Genomic DNA, 15,744 nt, shown 5'->3' with positions numbered 1-15,744 from the left:
CTAATTGATTTTGACATTAAATTCAGAAACCTAATTCATATTTTTTTAATAAATTAAAATATCATTCAAAATACATGGGCTTGCTTTTCTGAGAGTACGCGCCAAACTTGGTGAGAGTGGCATTTGCCTTGAGAGCTTGTGTAACTTGAGTGTCCAGGCGCCATACTTGAGAGCATGGAATGCATGGCACCAAACTTGGAATTTCTTGCACCATACTTGGAGATTGTTACGTTCAACATGGTGCCAAATATCGTGACGTGGCATTTGGTGCTACCAAGGTGACTCCTGGGTTGCCTTTGCGTTGATCTGGCGCTAGATGCTGTGACGTGGTATTTGGTGTCACCTCCTGCTGCGCTTCTTCATCTTTTTGCCTTCTGAGCTCTGCTAAACTCGCTTGAATGCTACCTGTAATAAATTAACGTGTGAAACAACTCAAAGTAGTATTCATGGTGACTTAAAACACCTAAATCTTAAAATAATATAGCAAATTCACATGTAAATTACTAAGAAAAATACAAGGAAGATGCTCACGCATCAGAGGATCATTGAATGTACCTTCCCTTAGTGGACATAAATATTTTTTTACTGTTGTTGATGACACAAGCAGATTTACCTGGATTTACCTTATGAAACAAAAACTAGAGGCTTCTAATCTAATTAAAGCATTTGTTCAATTTGTAAAAACTCAGTTTGAAAAATCAGTTAAGGTCATTCGATCAAACAATGGACTAGAATTTACATTGCTTTCTTTCTAAACTTCAAATGGTATTACTCATCAAACCTCTTGTGTGGAGACACCACAATAAAATAGAATCGTAGAAAGAAAGCATCAACATATCTTAGAAGTGGCCCGAAGTCTCATGTTTCAATCACATGTCCCTGCTTGTTTTTGGAACTATGCTGTTAAGCATGCAGTGCACCTCATAAACAAATATCCAAGTAGCCTTCTTAAAGATCAATCTCCCTTTGAGGGTTTAGATAACAAACTTCTTGATATTTTCCATCTCAAGGTATTTGGATGTCTTGCTTTTGTGAGCACCTTGACTTCTCAGCGATCTAAATTAGATTCGAGAGCACATAAATGTTGCTTTCTTGGATATCAAGAGGGTGCCAAAGGTTACCTGTTGATTGATTTTCAAACTAGAAAATTTTCATCTCTCGTAATGCCATCTTTTATGAAAATCATTTTCCTTTCCTTACATACTACATGCAACACACCAACTTCCACCGAGTTCCCTGCACCGATGTATGCCCCTTCCTTAGATCCGTTCTCTTATGACATTCCAATGCATGATTGAGCTTCATTAGACTCTAATGTTCATTCTAATCCTCTGGACTTCTCTTTAATGACTTCATCAAATGACTCACCATTGCACTCTTCTCACACACCCACCTTTCCGCGTGCCACATCCCCATCCTTGCCTCCTCCACCTGTAGGTCCTGAATCTGAGTCAGTTTCCCAGTTCATTCGTCCCATTCTTAGGAGATCAACTAGAGACCATAGGCCACCCTCTTATCTTCAGGATTATCATTGTATGAATTTCATCAGTGGCGCTAGTACTCATTGCAAATATCCATTTACAGTATCATATCAAAATTTAATTCACAATTTTTAAAGGTTTTCTATGGCCATCTCCCAATATACCGTACCACAGACTTTTAGGGATGTTGTGTCTTAGCAATGTTGGAGGAGCGCCATTAAAGCCGAGCTGGATGCTCTTGAGCAGAATCAGACTTAGGAGTTAACTCCTTTGTCGACAGGAAAAACTCCTATATGTTGCAAGTGGGTTTTTTGGGTTAAATTTAATCTGGATGGCACCATTGAATGGCACAAGGCCAGGCTTGTTGCCAAAGGTTATACCCAAATTCCAAGACTTGATTATATTGATACCTTAAGTCCTGTTGTGAAGTCACCACACTGCGCGTTGTTCTTTCTTTGGCAGCTGTCAGAAATTGGTTTCTCAAGCAATTGGATGTTAATATGGCTTTAATTTCCTCTATGGAGAGCTTGATAAAGAGGTCTGCATGACACTCCCTCTAGGTCTTGATGTTGCTGAGTGAGGGATGGTTTGTCGTTTGAAGAAGTCCTTTTATGGCTTGAAGCAGGCTAGCCGTCAATGGAACATGAAACTGATCACTTCTGTGTTACGTGGGGCTAGTTTTGCTCAGCTTAGACTTGACCATTCCTTGTTCACTAAGCACACTGCACACTGCACAAGGGATCAGCATCATCCTGGTGTACATTGATGATCTCATTCTCACTGGAGATGATCTTGCTGAAATTAATTGTGTTAAGCAACTCCTTGATGATCGTTTCAGCATTAATAAGGATTTAGGTGATTTGAAATACTTTCTCGGGATGGAGGTGGCTCGTTTTGGCAAGGGCATTGTCGTTTATCAGAAGAAATATGTCACTGATTTGTTGAGTGATTATGGGCTGCTTGAGTGCAAACCGAGCTCTACCCCTATGGACTATGCTTGCAAGCTCACCAAGGACAGTGGCGATGTTCTTGAGGATTCGATACCTTTTCGAAAGCTTAACAGACGCCTACTCTACTTGACTAACACAAGACCTGACATTTGCTTTGCTATTGGAAAATTGAATCAGTACCTTGATCATCCGCATTCTGGGCATTTTTCTGCCGCTAAGAGGATTCTTAAATACCTTAAAGGTTGTCCAACTACAGGTCTTTTCTTCTTTTCCACCTCTGATCAGCGCGTTGTCAGATTCTCTGATTCTGACTTGGCCTCTTGTACTGATTCCCGGAGATCGGTTTTTGGCTATCGCTTCTTCCATGGTTCCTCCCTCATCTCGTGGAAGAGTAAGAAACAATTGACGGTAGCCAAGTCCTCCACCGAAGCAGAATATCAAGCCTTAGCGCATGCTACTTGTGAGGCGCAATGGCTCTTTAATCTGTTCAACGAATTACAGCTCCTGCTTTCCAAGTCCAGCAACCTCTATTGTGATAGCCAATCGGCGTTGCATTTGGCAGCAAATCCCATCTTTCATGAACAGACAAAGTACATCGAGGTTGATTGTCATATTACTCGTGAGAAGATGCGGATCGGTCTTACCAGGCTTCTTCCAATTGCAGTCAAGAGCAGCTTGCTGATATCTTCACGAAACCATTGGCGCCTTGCCCATTTCAAAGCTATTTCTCAAGCTTGGATTGCGCGACCTTCACACTCCAAACTTGCAGGGGCCGTTGGGGAGTAAGAGTATTTTTACTCTTCACTTTTACTGATATAGCCTGATGTATAGTTAGTTAAGTTAATATCCTTATTAAAGACTCATTGTATTTTTCTATGCTAACTTTACTGATATAGCCTGATGTATAGTTAGTTAAGTTAATATCCTTATTAAAGACTCATTGTATTTTTCTATGCTAACTAGGACTAGTTAGTTATATTGTTAGTAGTAGAAATAGCTGTTAAGCTTTTACTATATATATAGTCTAATTATATAATGTAAAAATGTGATTTACCATTTGTTCCGTCCGGGATACGCCTCCGAGATATGGCTGGTGCGACGTCAGAAGTATAATTCGGAAGCGTTTTTCAGTGAACCTTTGACCTCGGCGGGGATCCTGCAAAAAAGGACTCCGACGCTCAAGTCAGTTATCAGAGTAACAAACTAACAAAAAGGAAATAACGTTAAGAAAAGAGTGAGAAGCAAGGAGTAAATGGAATTAGTATTTTTTTCTTATGTTTGGCGAGTTAAGTTCGTCTAATTAAATAGGCTGAATCCCCCGAGTTATGCTCGGTGTGGTTGTTAGTAGGTTTTGATTTAGGAGTTATCTTATCCTAAGATCTCGGTTTCATTTTGAATTAATGGATTTATTCTCGGTCGTATAGTTGTTGTTGGCCGATGATAATGGGAGATATTGCCGAGGATATCGGTAAGGTACACAGCCCCCAAGCTCGGCATGAGGAACATGTTGAGCTTTTCTATATCCTCGGCAATTTTGGAGCTTGTTTTTGTGTGGACGTATTGCCTTGGTAGCCCCCAAGCTTAACGTGTTTCTCTTGCTGAGTTTGCTTTGGGCCTGGATGAATGGGCTTTATGGGGTTGTAAAAAAAAAATTTTTTTTTGAAGGCGGGGAGTTTGGGAAACGCCAGTTATGTTTAATGGGGAAGTGGGAGGGGTACGTGGAGTAACGTGTCGAAGTAACTCCCTGTCCCCTTATCCGTTTGGCACCTGTGAGTTTGGTTTTTGAGTATCAACATGAGTAAGAAAGGTAACTTCTTTTTCGTCTTTCATTTGTCTGTAGCGTTATTGTGTGCATTTTGTTGACATGGGTAAGAAGGGAGTTGAGGTTGATGGAAATGACCCTTACGGCTGGGTTGACAGTGATGTCAAGGCTCGGGCTTCAGTATTTAGTAGTTATGATATGTTGTCTCAGTTGAACAATGCGCGGTGGGTCAGGGGTGGGGATAGCTTGAGGGTTAGGTTTTTGCCTTGCGGGAAGAGCGATAGGGTGTGTGAGAAGAGGGGTGATTGGGCGTACTTTTATATGTATACTTGTTTGTTGACGGAATTAGGTGTTCATTTTCCCTTTACTGATTTTGAATGTGGTGTATTGTCATTACTCAATTGTGCCCCGACGCAGCTTCATCCTAATTTGTGGGCATTTGTCTGTGCGTTTGAGTGTCTTATGGAGTATCTAGGGTGTTATCCGTCTCTCGGGGTTTTCTTTTCGTTATTTCAAGCGAAAGGTGTTTGGAAAGGAGGTTGGGTGAACTTGAGTAGTCACCCTGGGCGAGCTATCTTTAGCCTGTACAAGTCCTCCTTTAAGGATTTCAAAGAGTTTTTTGTGAAGGTGCAGATATGTGAGGAGTGCTATCCGTTTTATCTTGATTCTATGATGGAGGAAAGGTTTCCGATTTACTGGTCCCCGGAGCCTCGGCAGGAATTAGAGTGTGAGGAGAGGGTAAAAAGTGAGAACTATGTCATCTTCCGAGTTGTTGTCTATTCAATCTTTGCTGAGGCTTGAGGGTGATAAGGAGGCGTTAGAAGAATATTTGGGTATGCCTTTTGTAGATGTCAGCCATGTGTAGTGTATTCATCAGTTTATTTGATTTTGGTTTTGGTTTATTTTTGTCAGGTGAAAAGGCTTCAACCCTTACTACTGCGAATTTGAAAGCTTTTGTTTCGAAGGCTAGGAAAAAGGAAAAGGAAGGTTCGTCGACAAATGTGGGGAAAGAGGGTGGAGGCTCTGTTGGTCAGGAAGTTCCCCTTAAGAGAAAGAGAGGTGGGGGAGCTGCAAGGGTGGTTGATCTGACAGGAGCAAAAGAGGATAATGCTGTGTTTACAGCGGAGGAGATTGAGGCTGCCTACCAGAGCCAACTTGTTCTGCATGGTTATAAGGATGGGCCAAGTAATTCGATATGGTCGGCCTCATTTCCCTTTATGGCGGTGGCTGATAAGTTCGCCCAGGTTGATGCTGATGTGAAGACAATCCATGATGTTGGGAAGATAGGAGTCGCACGTTATTTGCAGGTCTGATGCTATTTTGGTTTTGAGTCATCTGTTTTAGTTTATTTGAGTGTTAATTGATGGGGTCTAATATTGTAGGTCATGGGTGCTCGTTTGCTGTCAATTGGGCGGACCTCTGAATTAGATGCCATACTCGATGTAGATAATATGGCTGCCGTGAAGAAGCTTAAGGATTCTTTACAGGAGAGGGATTCGAGGATTGAGAAGCTAAGGGCTGAAGTAAAGAATGTGAAGAAGGCTTCTGAAGCCGAAGTTGTTAAGCTGAAAGGTGATTTAGAAGCAAATGGTGTCGAGCTTGTGGATTTGAAGGCAAGAGTTGCCGAGCTTGAAGAGGAGGTTTTGACTGCTTTTACTCTGGGTTTTGACCGGGTGGTTGCTCAAGTTGGCGTTGTCGCCCCAGATGTTGATGTAAGTTTGTTGGATGTGACAAAAATTGTGAGTAATGGTCGCTTGATGGATGATGGTACCCCGCCTGAGAATCAGGGTGATAGTGAGTCGGTGGAGAAGGGAGCAGACTAGAAAACTGCCTTTGTAATTTATTTTGTTGGATTTGGAGTTAGGTATTTCGTACCCGCTTAAGGGGTTTAATATTTTGCTTGTAGATGTGCGCACATTTGTTTTGGGATTGATATTTTAGGCATGGTGCTTATGATAATACTGATATTCTGATTTAGAAAATATGTGTTTGACTATTGGAGTACATGAATGATATGGGGTGGGGGACCTCATTAAAACCTCTCCAAGAAAAACCCTTGTCCTCGGGAAAAACCTTGTGAGTAGGAAAAAGAGTGTCTCCCCATGTCCATATCTTTTTATGAAAAATACGATCGAAGAGATGATACATTCCATATCCCAGGGATGTCGTTCCCTTGTAGTGTTTGGAGTTTGTATGCTCCTTTGCCGAGCACTGTTGTGATTCTGTAAGGACCTTCCCATGTTGCGGCGAGCTTTCCGTGCGTGTGTGGTTTTCTTGCCTCTTCTGTTCGTCTTAGTACGAGGTCCTGCTCTGTGAAAAACCTGAGTTTGACCTTTTTATTGTATTTCTTTCTTATGATGTTTTGCATCGCCTTGTGTCTTATTTCTGCCTTGTATCGGTCTTCCTCTATTGTATCTAGCTTGATTTCTCTGATCTCATCATTGTTTGTTGCCGAGGGGTCTGTTGTTCTTGCCGACGTTAGGGCGACTTCGACTGGAATCATTGCGTCGGCGCCGTAAACGAGTCGGTAAGGTGCTTCATTGGTAGTTGTTTGTTTCGTTGTGTTGTAACTCCATAGTATTTCTGGTATCAGTTCTGCCCACTCTCCTTTGGCTTCGCCGAGTTTTTTCTTGAGAGCCATGAGGATTACCTTATTTGCTGCTTCGGCAAGTCCGTTTGTTTGGGGGTGCTCTACTGATGAGAAGTGATGCTTGATTTCGAAACCCTGCAAAAATCCTGCTAGGCTTTGGTCGGTAAACTGCCGACCATTGTCAGTTATAATGGCATGTGGTATACCGAAACGACAAATAATGTTTTTCCAGAGGAAAGCTCGGACCTTGTCTGCCCCTATTTTGGCTAGAGGTGTGGCTTCTATCCACTTCGAAAAATAATCAATTGCTACTAATAAATATTTTACCTGACCTGGAGCCTTGGGGAATGGGCCGAGGATATCAAGCCCCCATTTATGAAATGGCCAGCTTACCTCTGAGGTATGTAGGTTATCGGCTGGGTTGTGAGTTAACGGGCCGTGCTTTTGGCAACTGTCGCATCTTTTTACCTTTTCGACGCAATCACTCTTCATTGTAGGCCAATAATAGCTTGCTCTAGCAACTTTGGATGCCAGGCTGATTCCTCCGATGTGGTTGCCGCATACTCCTTCGTGGGTTTCGTCCATGGCGATCTTAGCTTCATTTGTGCCTAAACATCTCAGTAATGGTTGGGAGAAGCCTCTTTTGTATAAATCGGTTCCCACCATGGTAAAAGATGCTGCTCGTCTTTTGAAAGCCCGTTCATCTTTGATGGTTGTTGGTATTGTTCCGGTTTCCAAATACTGTTTGTATGGTGTTCGCCAGTCTTGTTCCTGTGAGATAGAGAAGATTGTTTTCCCATAGCTCGGTTCTGTAAGGGTCAGCTGAGATATAACAGAATCAAACATATTCTTCCTAGTTGTGGCTAGTTTTGATAAAGCATCTGCTCGGGTGTTTTGTTCCCGAGCTATGTGTGTGATTTGTATAGAAGTGAAATGAGATATGAGTTCCTTTACTGATGTGTGATACTTTTCTAACAGTTGATCCTTTACCTGAAAGTTCCCGGTTACCTGTTGTACCACCAGTTGTGAGTCGCAATATATTTGTAGGTGCGTGATGTTTAGGGATTGTGCTAGTCGAAGGCCGGCGAGTAGGGCCTCGTATTCGGCTTGGTTGTTGCTTGTTTGAAATGAGAATTTGATTGACTGTTCTGCTTGGAGTTCCGATCTGTCTGTTAGGTATACTCCCGCCCCCGATCCTTCTGAGTTTGAGGCTCCATCTACATAGAGCTCCCATGTGTGGGCTTGGTCCTCTTGGTCTGTTAACTCGGCTAAAAAATCTGCTAAAAATTGTGCTTTTATCGTTGTCCTTGGCTCATATGTTATGTCGAATTCTGATAATTCTATTGACCATTTGGTTAGTCTTCCTGAGACCTCGGGTCGGGTGAGAATTTGTCGCAAAGGCTGATTTGTTTTGACGATGACTTTATTGCTTTGGAAGTACTGTCTTAGTCTTCTTGCTGTGAGTATTAGTGCGTATGCTAGCTTCTCCATTTGTGGGTATCTAAGCTCGGCGTTTTGTAGTGTTTTGCTAACGAAGTAGACTGGCTCCTGCTTCTCTTTGACCTTTGTAACGAGTACTGAGCTGATAGCTTTTGAGGATACTGATAAGTATAACAGTAGCGGCTTTTCGGGATTTGGCTTCTGTAAGATCGGTGGGGACGAGATTATGGCCTTCAATTTCTGAAAAGCGGTTTCACATTCCGTATCCCAGTTGAACTTTGCTTTTCTCTTTAGTATATTGAAAAAATGTTGGGAATGTGTTGATACACTTGGTAAGAATCGGGAGAGTGCGGCCAGCCTTCCATTTAGTCTTTGGACTTCTTTTAATGTTCGGGGGGGGGTCTCATGTTAATGATTGCTGCACATTTCTCGGAGTTTGCCTCGATGCCTCTTGAAGTCAGCATAAAGCCTAAGAACTTTCCTCCCTTAACTCCAAAGGCGCATTTTTCCGGGTTTAGTCGCATGTTGTATTTTCTTAGTTGACCGAACACTTCTTCCAAGTCGGCATCATGGGTGCTTTCTTGTTCGGTTTTAACGACCATGTCGTCAACGTATACTTCCAGATTTCTCCCTATTTGTTTGCTGAACACTTTGTCCATGAGCCGTTGATAGGTAGCCCCTGCATTCTTAAGGCCAAAAGGCATAACAGTATAACAGTAATTTCCTAGTTCGGTTATGAAAGCTGTCTTATCCTTATCTTTTGGATGCATTAATATTTGATTGTAACCGGAATATGCGTCTAAAAAGCTTAAAGCATTAAATCCTGATGCATTATCTACCAATTTGTCTATGCATGGGAGAGGATAGGCATCTTTAGGACATGCTTTGTTGAGGTTAGTGAAATCTACGCACATTCGCCACTTACCTGAGGCTTTTCTTACCATAACTACGTTGGACAGCCATGTAGTGAATCGAAGTTCTTCTATAAATCCTGCTCGGAGGAGCTTCTGCGTTTCCTCAAGGCACGCTGCGCGTTTCTCATCTCCCATGTTTCTTTTCTTTTGGCAAACAGGTCTTGCTTTCGGATCGATTTGTAGCCTGTGGCAGATAAGGCTCGGATCTATGCCGGGCATGTCTGCAAGTGTCCATGCGAAGAGATCGGCATTTCGCTGGAGCAGTTTGGTTATCTTTTGTTTTGTTCCTGGAAGGAGAGAAGAACTAATGTGAGTGTAATGGTTAACATTGTCATCTAATTGTACCTTTTCGAGTTCGTCTATTGGTGTTGGTTTGTCATGGAGATCTCCTCGAGGGTCGAGTTCGGTAAAGCCTGATATGTTAGCAACGTTGTATGTGCCTTGGATCGGATTGGGCGTTACTTGAATGTCTGCTTTGATCTTCAAGCTTTCATTGTAACATCTGTGAGCTTCGAGGTGGTCGGAGTGTATGGTGGCTATTTGGTCCCCCTATACCTGAAATTTGACACACAAATGTAGTGTAGAAACGATGGCGCCGAAAGAATTTAGGAAAGGTCTGCCCAAAATAATATTGTATGGGCTAATGCAGTCGACTAAAGGAACTGCACGTCCTTGGTTTTGCTCCTGGAATGCTCGCCTAAGGTCGTCTTTAGCCAGATGCTACCGAGGATTGAAACGCGTTCCCCTGAGAATCCTACCAGCTCTCCTGTAGAGGGTAGTAGGGATTGTTCGCTGAGTTTCATTTTTTTGAAAGTTGAGTAGAAAAGGACGTCGGCGCTACTGCCGGGGTCGAGGAGGGCTTTCTTTACGAGGAGGTCCCCAGCTTGGATAGAAATTACGACGGGGTCGTCTAGAATATCTGAGTGAGTTTGACAGTCTGTTTGTTCAAAATATATGGTTGGTATCCTTGGTTTGACCGTCGAAACCTTGGTCGTTCTCTGGAGGGTCAGCATATCCCTGTATCGTCGTTTTCGTGCCGAACTGGTGTTTCTTCCGCTTGCGAATCCCCCAGAGATGCAGTTGATGACCCCTCTCGTTGGTGGGGGTAAGGTTCTGGCTTCGTCCGAGGTGTGTTGCGTTCGCTCCTGGCGTCGGTCATGAGGGTCGTCTGAAGTTCCCCTTGTTTTGTTGCTGATGTATTTGTCTAGGTGCCCTTGCCTTGCTAGTCTTTCCAGGAGGTCCTTTGCGACCACACATTCGTCGGTTGTGTGGCCGAACTTCTGGTGGAAGGCGCAGTGCTTGGACTTGTCTACATAGCGCTGGTCTTGATATGAGCTGGCTCTACTCGGCGGTTTGATCAATTTGTTATGTAATATTTCCTTAGTGATGTTTTCCCTTTTGGTATTGAATTTGGTATAGGAGTCATATTTGGGCGTCAGCCTGAAGGGCTTCTTTGAATCCTTGGTGTTTGTCCTATCCTCGTCTCTTTTGTTCGGCTGCCGTTCACCCCTCCGAGTTTCTCGTAGTTCCTCTATTTCGATTTGCCCGGTCGCTTTTTCTCGAAACTCCTCCAGCGTTTTTGGCTTTGCAACCGCAATTGCTTCTTGAAAATTTCCCGGGCGCAGACCACTCTTTATGGCATGTAATTGAACTTCCGGGTTGAGGTCGGGGATCTCCATTGCTGCCGTTGTGAAGCGAGTCATATAGTCCTTCAGGCTCTCGTGTGGTCCTTGTTTGATGGTGCTGAGATAGTCTGAGTCTCTTACATAAATCTTGGAGGCCGCGAACTGGTTGATGAAGAGTTTGGAGAAGTCATCGAAACTTGTTATTGAACCTGCAGGCAAATTAGAAAACCACAACAGAGCAGCACCGTCTAAAAAAGTGGGAAAGGAACGACATAATATGGGATCGGAATCGCTATTGAGGAACATCATGGACTCAAATTTAGTCACATGAATCTTAGGGTCTCCGATCCCTTTGTAAGGTACCAGTGTCATAGGGAGCGTAAAGTTCTGAGGCATTTTGAAGCTCATGATCTCTTCAGAGAAGGGGTTAGCTCGCCTTCTCCCGATCTTCGGGGTCTTTTCCTCTGTTTTGGCGTTGGATTCTGACTGGAGTTCATTTTGCTGGTCAATGTTTGCTTCCTTGTCAACGTTTTTCCTTTCACCTTTGTTTTGCAAGGCCGCCAATAGTTCGGCCATCCGCTGGTTTTCTGCCAGTAATGCCGCATTCGCAGCTACAAAGTCGGGACCTGCTTGCTAGTGGGTGCCCGATTGATCCGTCATGCTTCAGTTCCTGAAAAAAAAAGTCAAAGCACAAGATATGTGTGGGTTATGATCTCAAGTGAAGAAAAAATCGAGCCCCACGGTGGGTGCCAATTGTTCCGTCCGGGATATGCCTCCGAGATATGGCTGGTGTGACGTCAGAAGTATAATTCGGAAGCGTTTTCCAGTGAACCTTTGACCTCGGCGGGGATCCTGCAAAAAAGGACTCCGACGCTCAAGTCAGTTATCAGAGTAACAAACTAACAAAAAGGAAATAATGTTAAGAAAAGAGTGAGAAGCAAGGAGTAAATGAAATTAGTGTTTTTTTCTTATGTTTGGCGAGTTAAGTTCGTCTAATTAAATAGGCTGAATCCCCCGAGTTATGCTCGGTGTGATTGTTAGTAGGTTTTGATTTAGGAGTTATCTTATCCTAAGATCTCGGTTTCATTTTGAATTAATGGATTTATTCTCGGTCGTATAGTTGTTGTTGGCCGATGATAATGGGAGATATTGCCGAGGATATCGGTAAGGTACACCATTATAACAAAATCACTTCATCAAACTTACATGCTTTTTTCATTTAATTTCCCGCTCATCTCTATAGAAACACACAGAAATTTACCTCTCTAAATTCATCTCATCATGCACAAATATATATATATATATATAAAAAAAATCATTAATTGTATTGCAATTCCTCCCTTGATAATAATTCGTATGGGGACCTGCGGTCCTCTGTTATTTACTATTTAAAAAGAGAAGCAATAAGATGCGAAACGCAGATTTGACATCAGCGACTTTGTTTGGTTCTTCTTCTGGTTATTTTCTATGGAAGGGGAGAAGGAGATTCCCATCTTCATCACTGTATATATTTTTGAAGTAATCACTCTGAAATAGAAAAATATTGAGAAAATGCCACTCCCCTCCCCTGCGAGATGCTAAAATGTCACTCCCCTCCCCTCTATTTTATAAATGTACATTTTCCTCCCTTCTAACTTTTAAAAAACCTCCTCTTTAATCCATTTTAAATTTTTTGTGTTAATAATGTTAACTTTATCCATTTTTTATGAAAAAAATAAATTATTTTTTAAAAAAATATCCATTAACAAAAATTTTATTTTTTATCATTAAATTTTGCTTGCCAAAATATCCTTTAATAAATTATTCTTTTATTAATTAAATTGTATTTTTAAAAAATTTAATAATTATGTTATTTTTTTAAATACCCTTTAATAATTTTTTAATTATTAAATTATAATTTTACCAAAATTTTTGTTAACAATTTGTTTATATTTTACTATTAATTTTTCGATATCTATATAAAAAATATTTCGTTAAAAATACAATTTAATTAGTAAAAGAATAATTTATTAAAGGATATTTTGGTAAGCAAAATTTAATGATAAAAAATAAAAATTTTGTTAATGGATATTTTTTCAAAAAATAATTTATTTTTTTTCATAAAAAATGGATAAAGTTAACATTATTAACACAAAAAAATTAAAATGGATTAAAGAGGAGGTTTTTTAAAAGTTAGAAGGGAAGAAAATGTACATTCATAAAATAGAGGGAAAGGGAGTGACATTTTAACATCTCGCAGAGGAGGAAAATAGCATTTTCTCAAAAATATTTGAAATAAAAAACACTATAAGAAACTGACCAATTGCAACCTTCCCGAACTTTTTACATTTTCACACTACATCTTATAGGATCTTTCGGTTGCAATTATACGGCTACATTCACATGCCATGCCCAATTAAAATTAAAAATGTTTCTATATTTGCAAACCAAACAAAAAGCCTCAATAATACAGCTTTAGTGTACTGCGTATAAAGAGATGATAATGTTATTTTTATATTCGTAACGCTACTTTTTCTTTTTAATTATAGTTTTTATTTTATTCTAAAATTATTTTTATATTCATAATGCTACTCTCTCTCTCTCCTTCGCCGTCACTACCATCAGCCGTCACCATCAATTGTGGCCACCGCAACTTTGACGACCAAGGCTGCAACATCCACCTCTTCCCTTATTTTCTATTCTGTTCTTCATTATAGGTTCTTGAGCAACTCTTCTCCAATTTTTTTAATTTTAGTTTAATTTAGTTTAGGTTTGAGTAAAATTTCAATTTTAATTTTAAATCAGTTTTAAATTTAGCTCAGTTTAGTTTTCTAATCTTAGTGGATTTAGGTTGATTTTTAATTTATGTTAGATTCAATACATTAGTTTTGAATTGTTGTAGTGTCTGGAATTCTCTAATTTTGTTATTTTCTGAGTTGATGACTGTTTTGTTGAGAAATTATTGCTAAGATTGTTTATTAATTATTTAATTTTAGTTTAAGTTTGTCTAGAATTTTAATTTTAATTTTAAATCAATTTTAAAGTTAATTCAGTTTAATTTTTTAATCTTAGTAGATTTGGGTTGATTAAGTTAGGTTAGATTCAATACATTAGGTTTCAAATTATTGATGTGTTTGAAATTATCTAATTGTGTTAATTGCTGCGTTGATGGCTATTTTGTTGAGAAATTGCTACTGAATTTGTTTGATAATTGTTTAATTTTAGTTTAATTTAGTTTTTCTTTGATTAGAATTTTAATTTTAATGTTGAATTAGTTTCAAAGTTAGTTAAGTTTTTTTTTCAATCTCAGTGGATTTAGGTTGATTAAGTTAGGTTAGATTCAACACATTAGGTTTTGAATTATTAAAGTGTTTGGAATTGTCTAATTGTGTTAATTGTTGTGTTAATGACTATTTTTCTGAGGAATTATTACTGAGGTTGTTTGATAATTGTCTAATTTTAGTTTAATTTAGTTTAGTTTTGATTAGAATTTCAATTTTAATGTTGAATCAGCTTTAAAATTAGTTCAGTTTAATTTTCTAATCTTAGTGGATTTAGGTTGATTAAGTTAGGTTAAATTCAATACATTAGGTTTTGAATTATTGAAGTGTTTAGAATTGTCTAATTATGTTAATTGCTGTGTTGATGACTATTTTGCTGAGAAATTATTGTTGAGATTGTTTGATAATTGTTTAATTTTAGTTTAATTTAGTTTAGCTTTGATTACCATCGATATTGCACAGGAATATATTCGACCATAGAATGAGCCAACGGCTCTAGTAGATACTGGATGATGTTCGTCAGCGGCGAGACCACCGGACACAGTGGCTTTGACCGGACATAAAGAAGTCTCTGTTTGTTCATTGGGAGACCGATGAGCGATTTCGGAATCGGCGTCTTACCAACAGAGCTAATAGGGCCTCAGCTAGATCGTCCAAGTATACTGGTAGCTCAGTAACCTTCATAAAGACTAAGGTTAGGATGGTAAGTAAAGTGACTTTAATTTTGTTAATAACTTAGTTGTATTCTTCTGCATATCATTACTATGCATCTTAATCATATCATTTCAATGCAACATGTGTAGTCGAAGTCGTTGGATCACGAGACGACGTTAGCAGAGACGTTCAAGTACACACCTACGCTAAAGGAGAACAAAAAGACATTTGTTGATCAGCGGTCTCAAGACCATTATGTGAGTAAACAAACATCTGATTATCTTCTGCTATAAAATTATTAGAGATTAACTGTATATCTATCGTACTAATCACAATAACTTGTATTAATTACACAAGAGTTCTATACACAGAGACTAGAAGTCGCGACTCAGCAGTCTCAGCAAGGTGGGAAGGATGCCACCGATGGCTCCACAGCTTCAGCCGTCAATCTCGATGCGATTTGGCGTGAGACCGCATCAGCACTGTCTAAGAACCACGTATACAGGATGTGGTCGTTTTTCGCCAGCAACCTCCGTACCTCCACGTTGAGGCCATCATGAGGCTCCACCACCAGTCGAGCCGTCGAGCCCAAGGAAGGTGTGAATTTGAAGTTGCAGGCACAGGAGCTTCAATGCAGCCTTTCGCAGCAGGCTCAGAAACTTAACTATTATTGAGAGAGATATTAGGAGATCCTCACCTACGTGACATCTATGGATGAGCTCAGGCTTGAATGGCAGGAGCGGATGTAGCGTATGGAGACTCAGATGGAGGTGTATCAGGCCCAGATGCACGCCGCTGGCATCGACCTTGCTGGTGGCAGCACTGTTGCTGGTGGCAGCGGTGCTACTGGTGGTATACAGACATTACTACATTTTGCACCGCCGACTCAAGGTCACGAGACCAACGATGACAACGACTACCTGGATTTGTAATTATTAATTTTTTATTTTATTGTTTGATTGTATTATTTGATGTACTTAACTTTTAATTTATTTTAACATTTTATTATTTATTTTAAATAATAGTTTTTCATTATTTATGAATGGATCACCAATTGTGTGAAAAAGA

The 15,744-nt window shown here is 40.2% G+C and overlaps 1 protein-coding gene across 3 annotated transcripts in view; it reads right to left on the bottom strand.

Moving 5' to 3' along the window:
• Window positions 1-386: 386 nt before the first annotated feature.
• LOC107488787 (AMSH-like ubiquitin thioesterase 2) overlaps window positions 387-15,744 on the bottom strand; it is a 44,567-nt gene continuing 29,209 nt past the window's right edge. For 2 of the 3 annotated variants that reach the window (XM_052262216.1, XM_052262215.1), the window contains one exon: window positions 12,136-12,289. In XM_052262216.1, coding sequence (XP_052118176.1) covers window positions 12,151-12,289 — 139 coding nt within the window. In that variant the 3' untranslated portion in view covers window positions 12,136-12,150. Of the gene's footprint in view, window positions 406-12,135; window positions 12,290-15,744 lie in introns of those variants that run through there. The other variant, XM_052262220.1, reaches the window with a different exon arrangement.

Source organism: Arachis duranensis, chromosome 5 (assembly GCF_000817695.3).
Source record: "Arachis duranensis cultivar V14167 chromosome 5, aradu.V14167.gnm2.J7QH, whole genome shotgun sequence".
Lineage (NCBI taxonomy): Eukaryota > Viridiplantae > Streptophyta > Magnoliopsida > Fabales > Fabaceae > Arachis > Arachis duranensis.
This window is presented reverse-complemented; position numbering and strand designations above follow the sequence as displayed.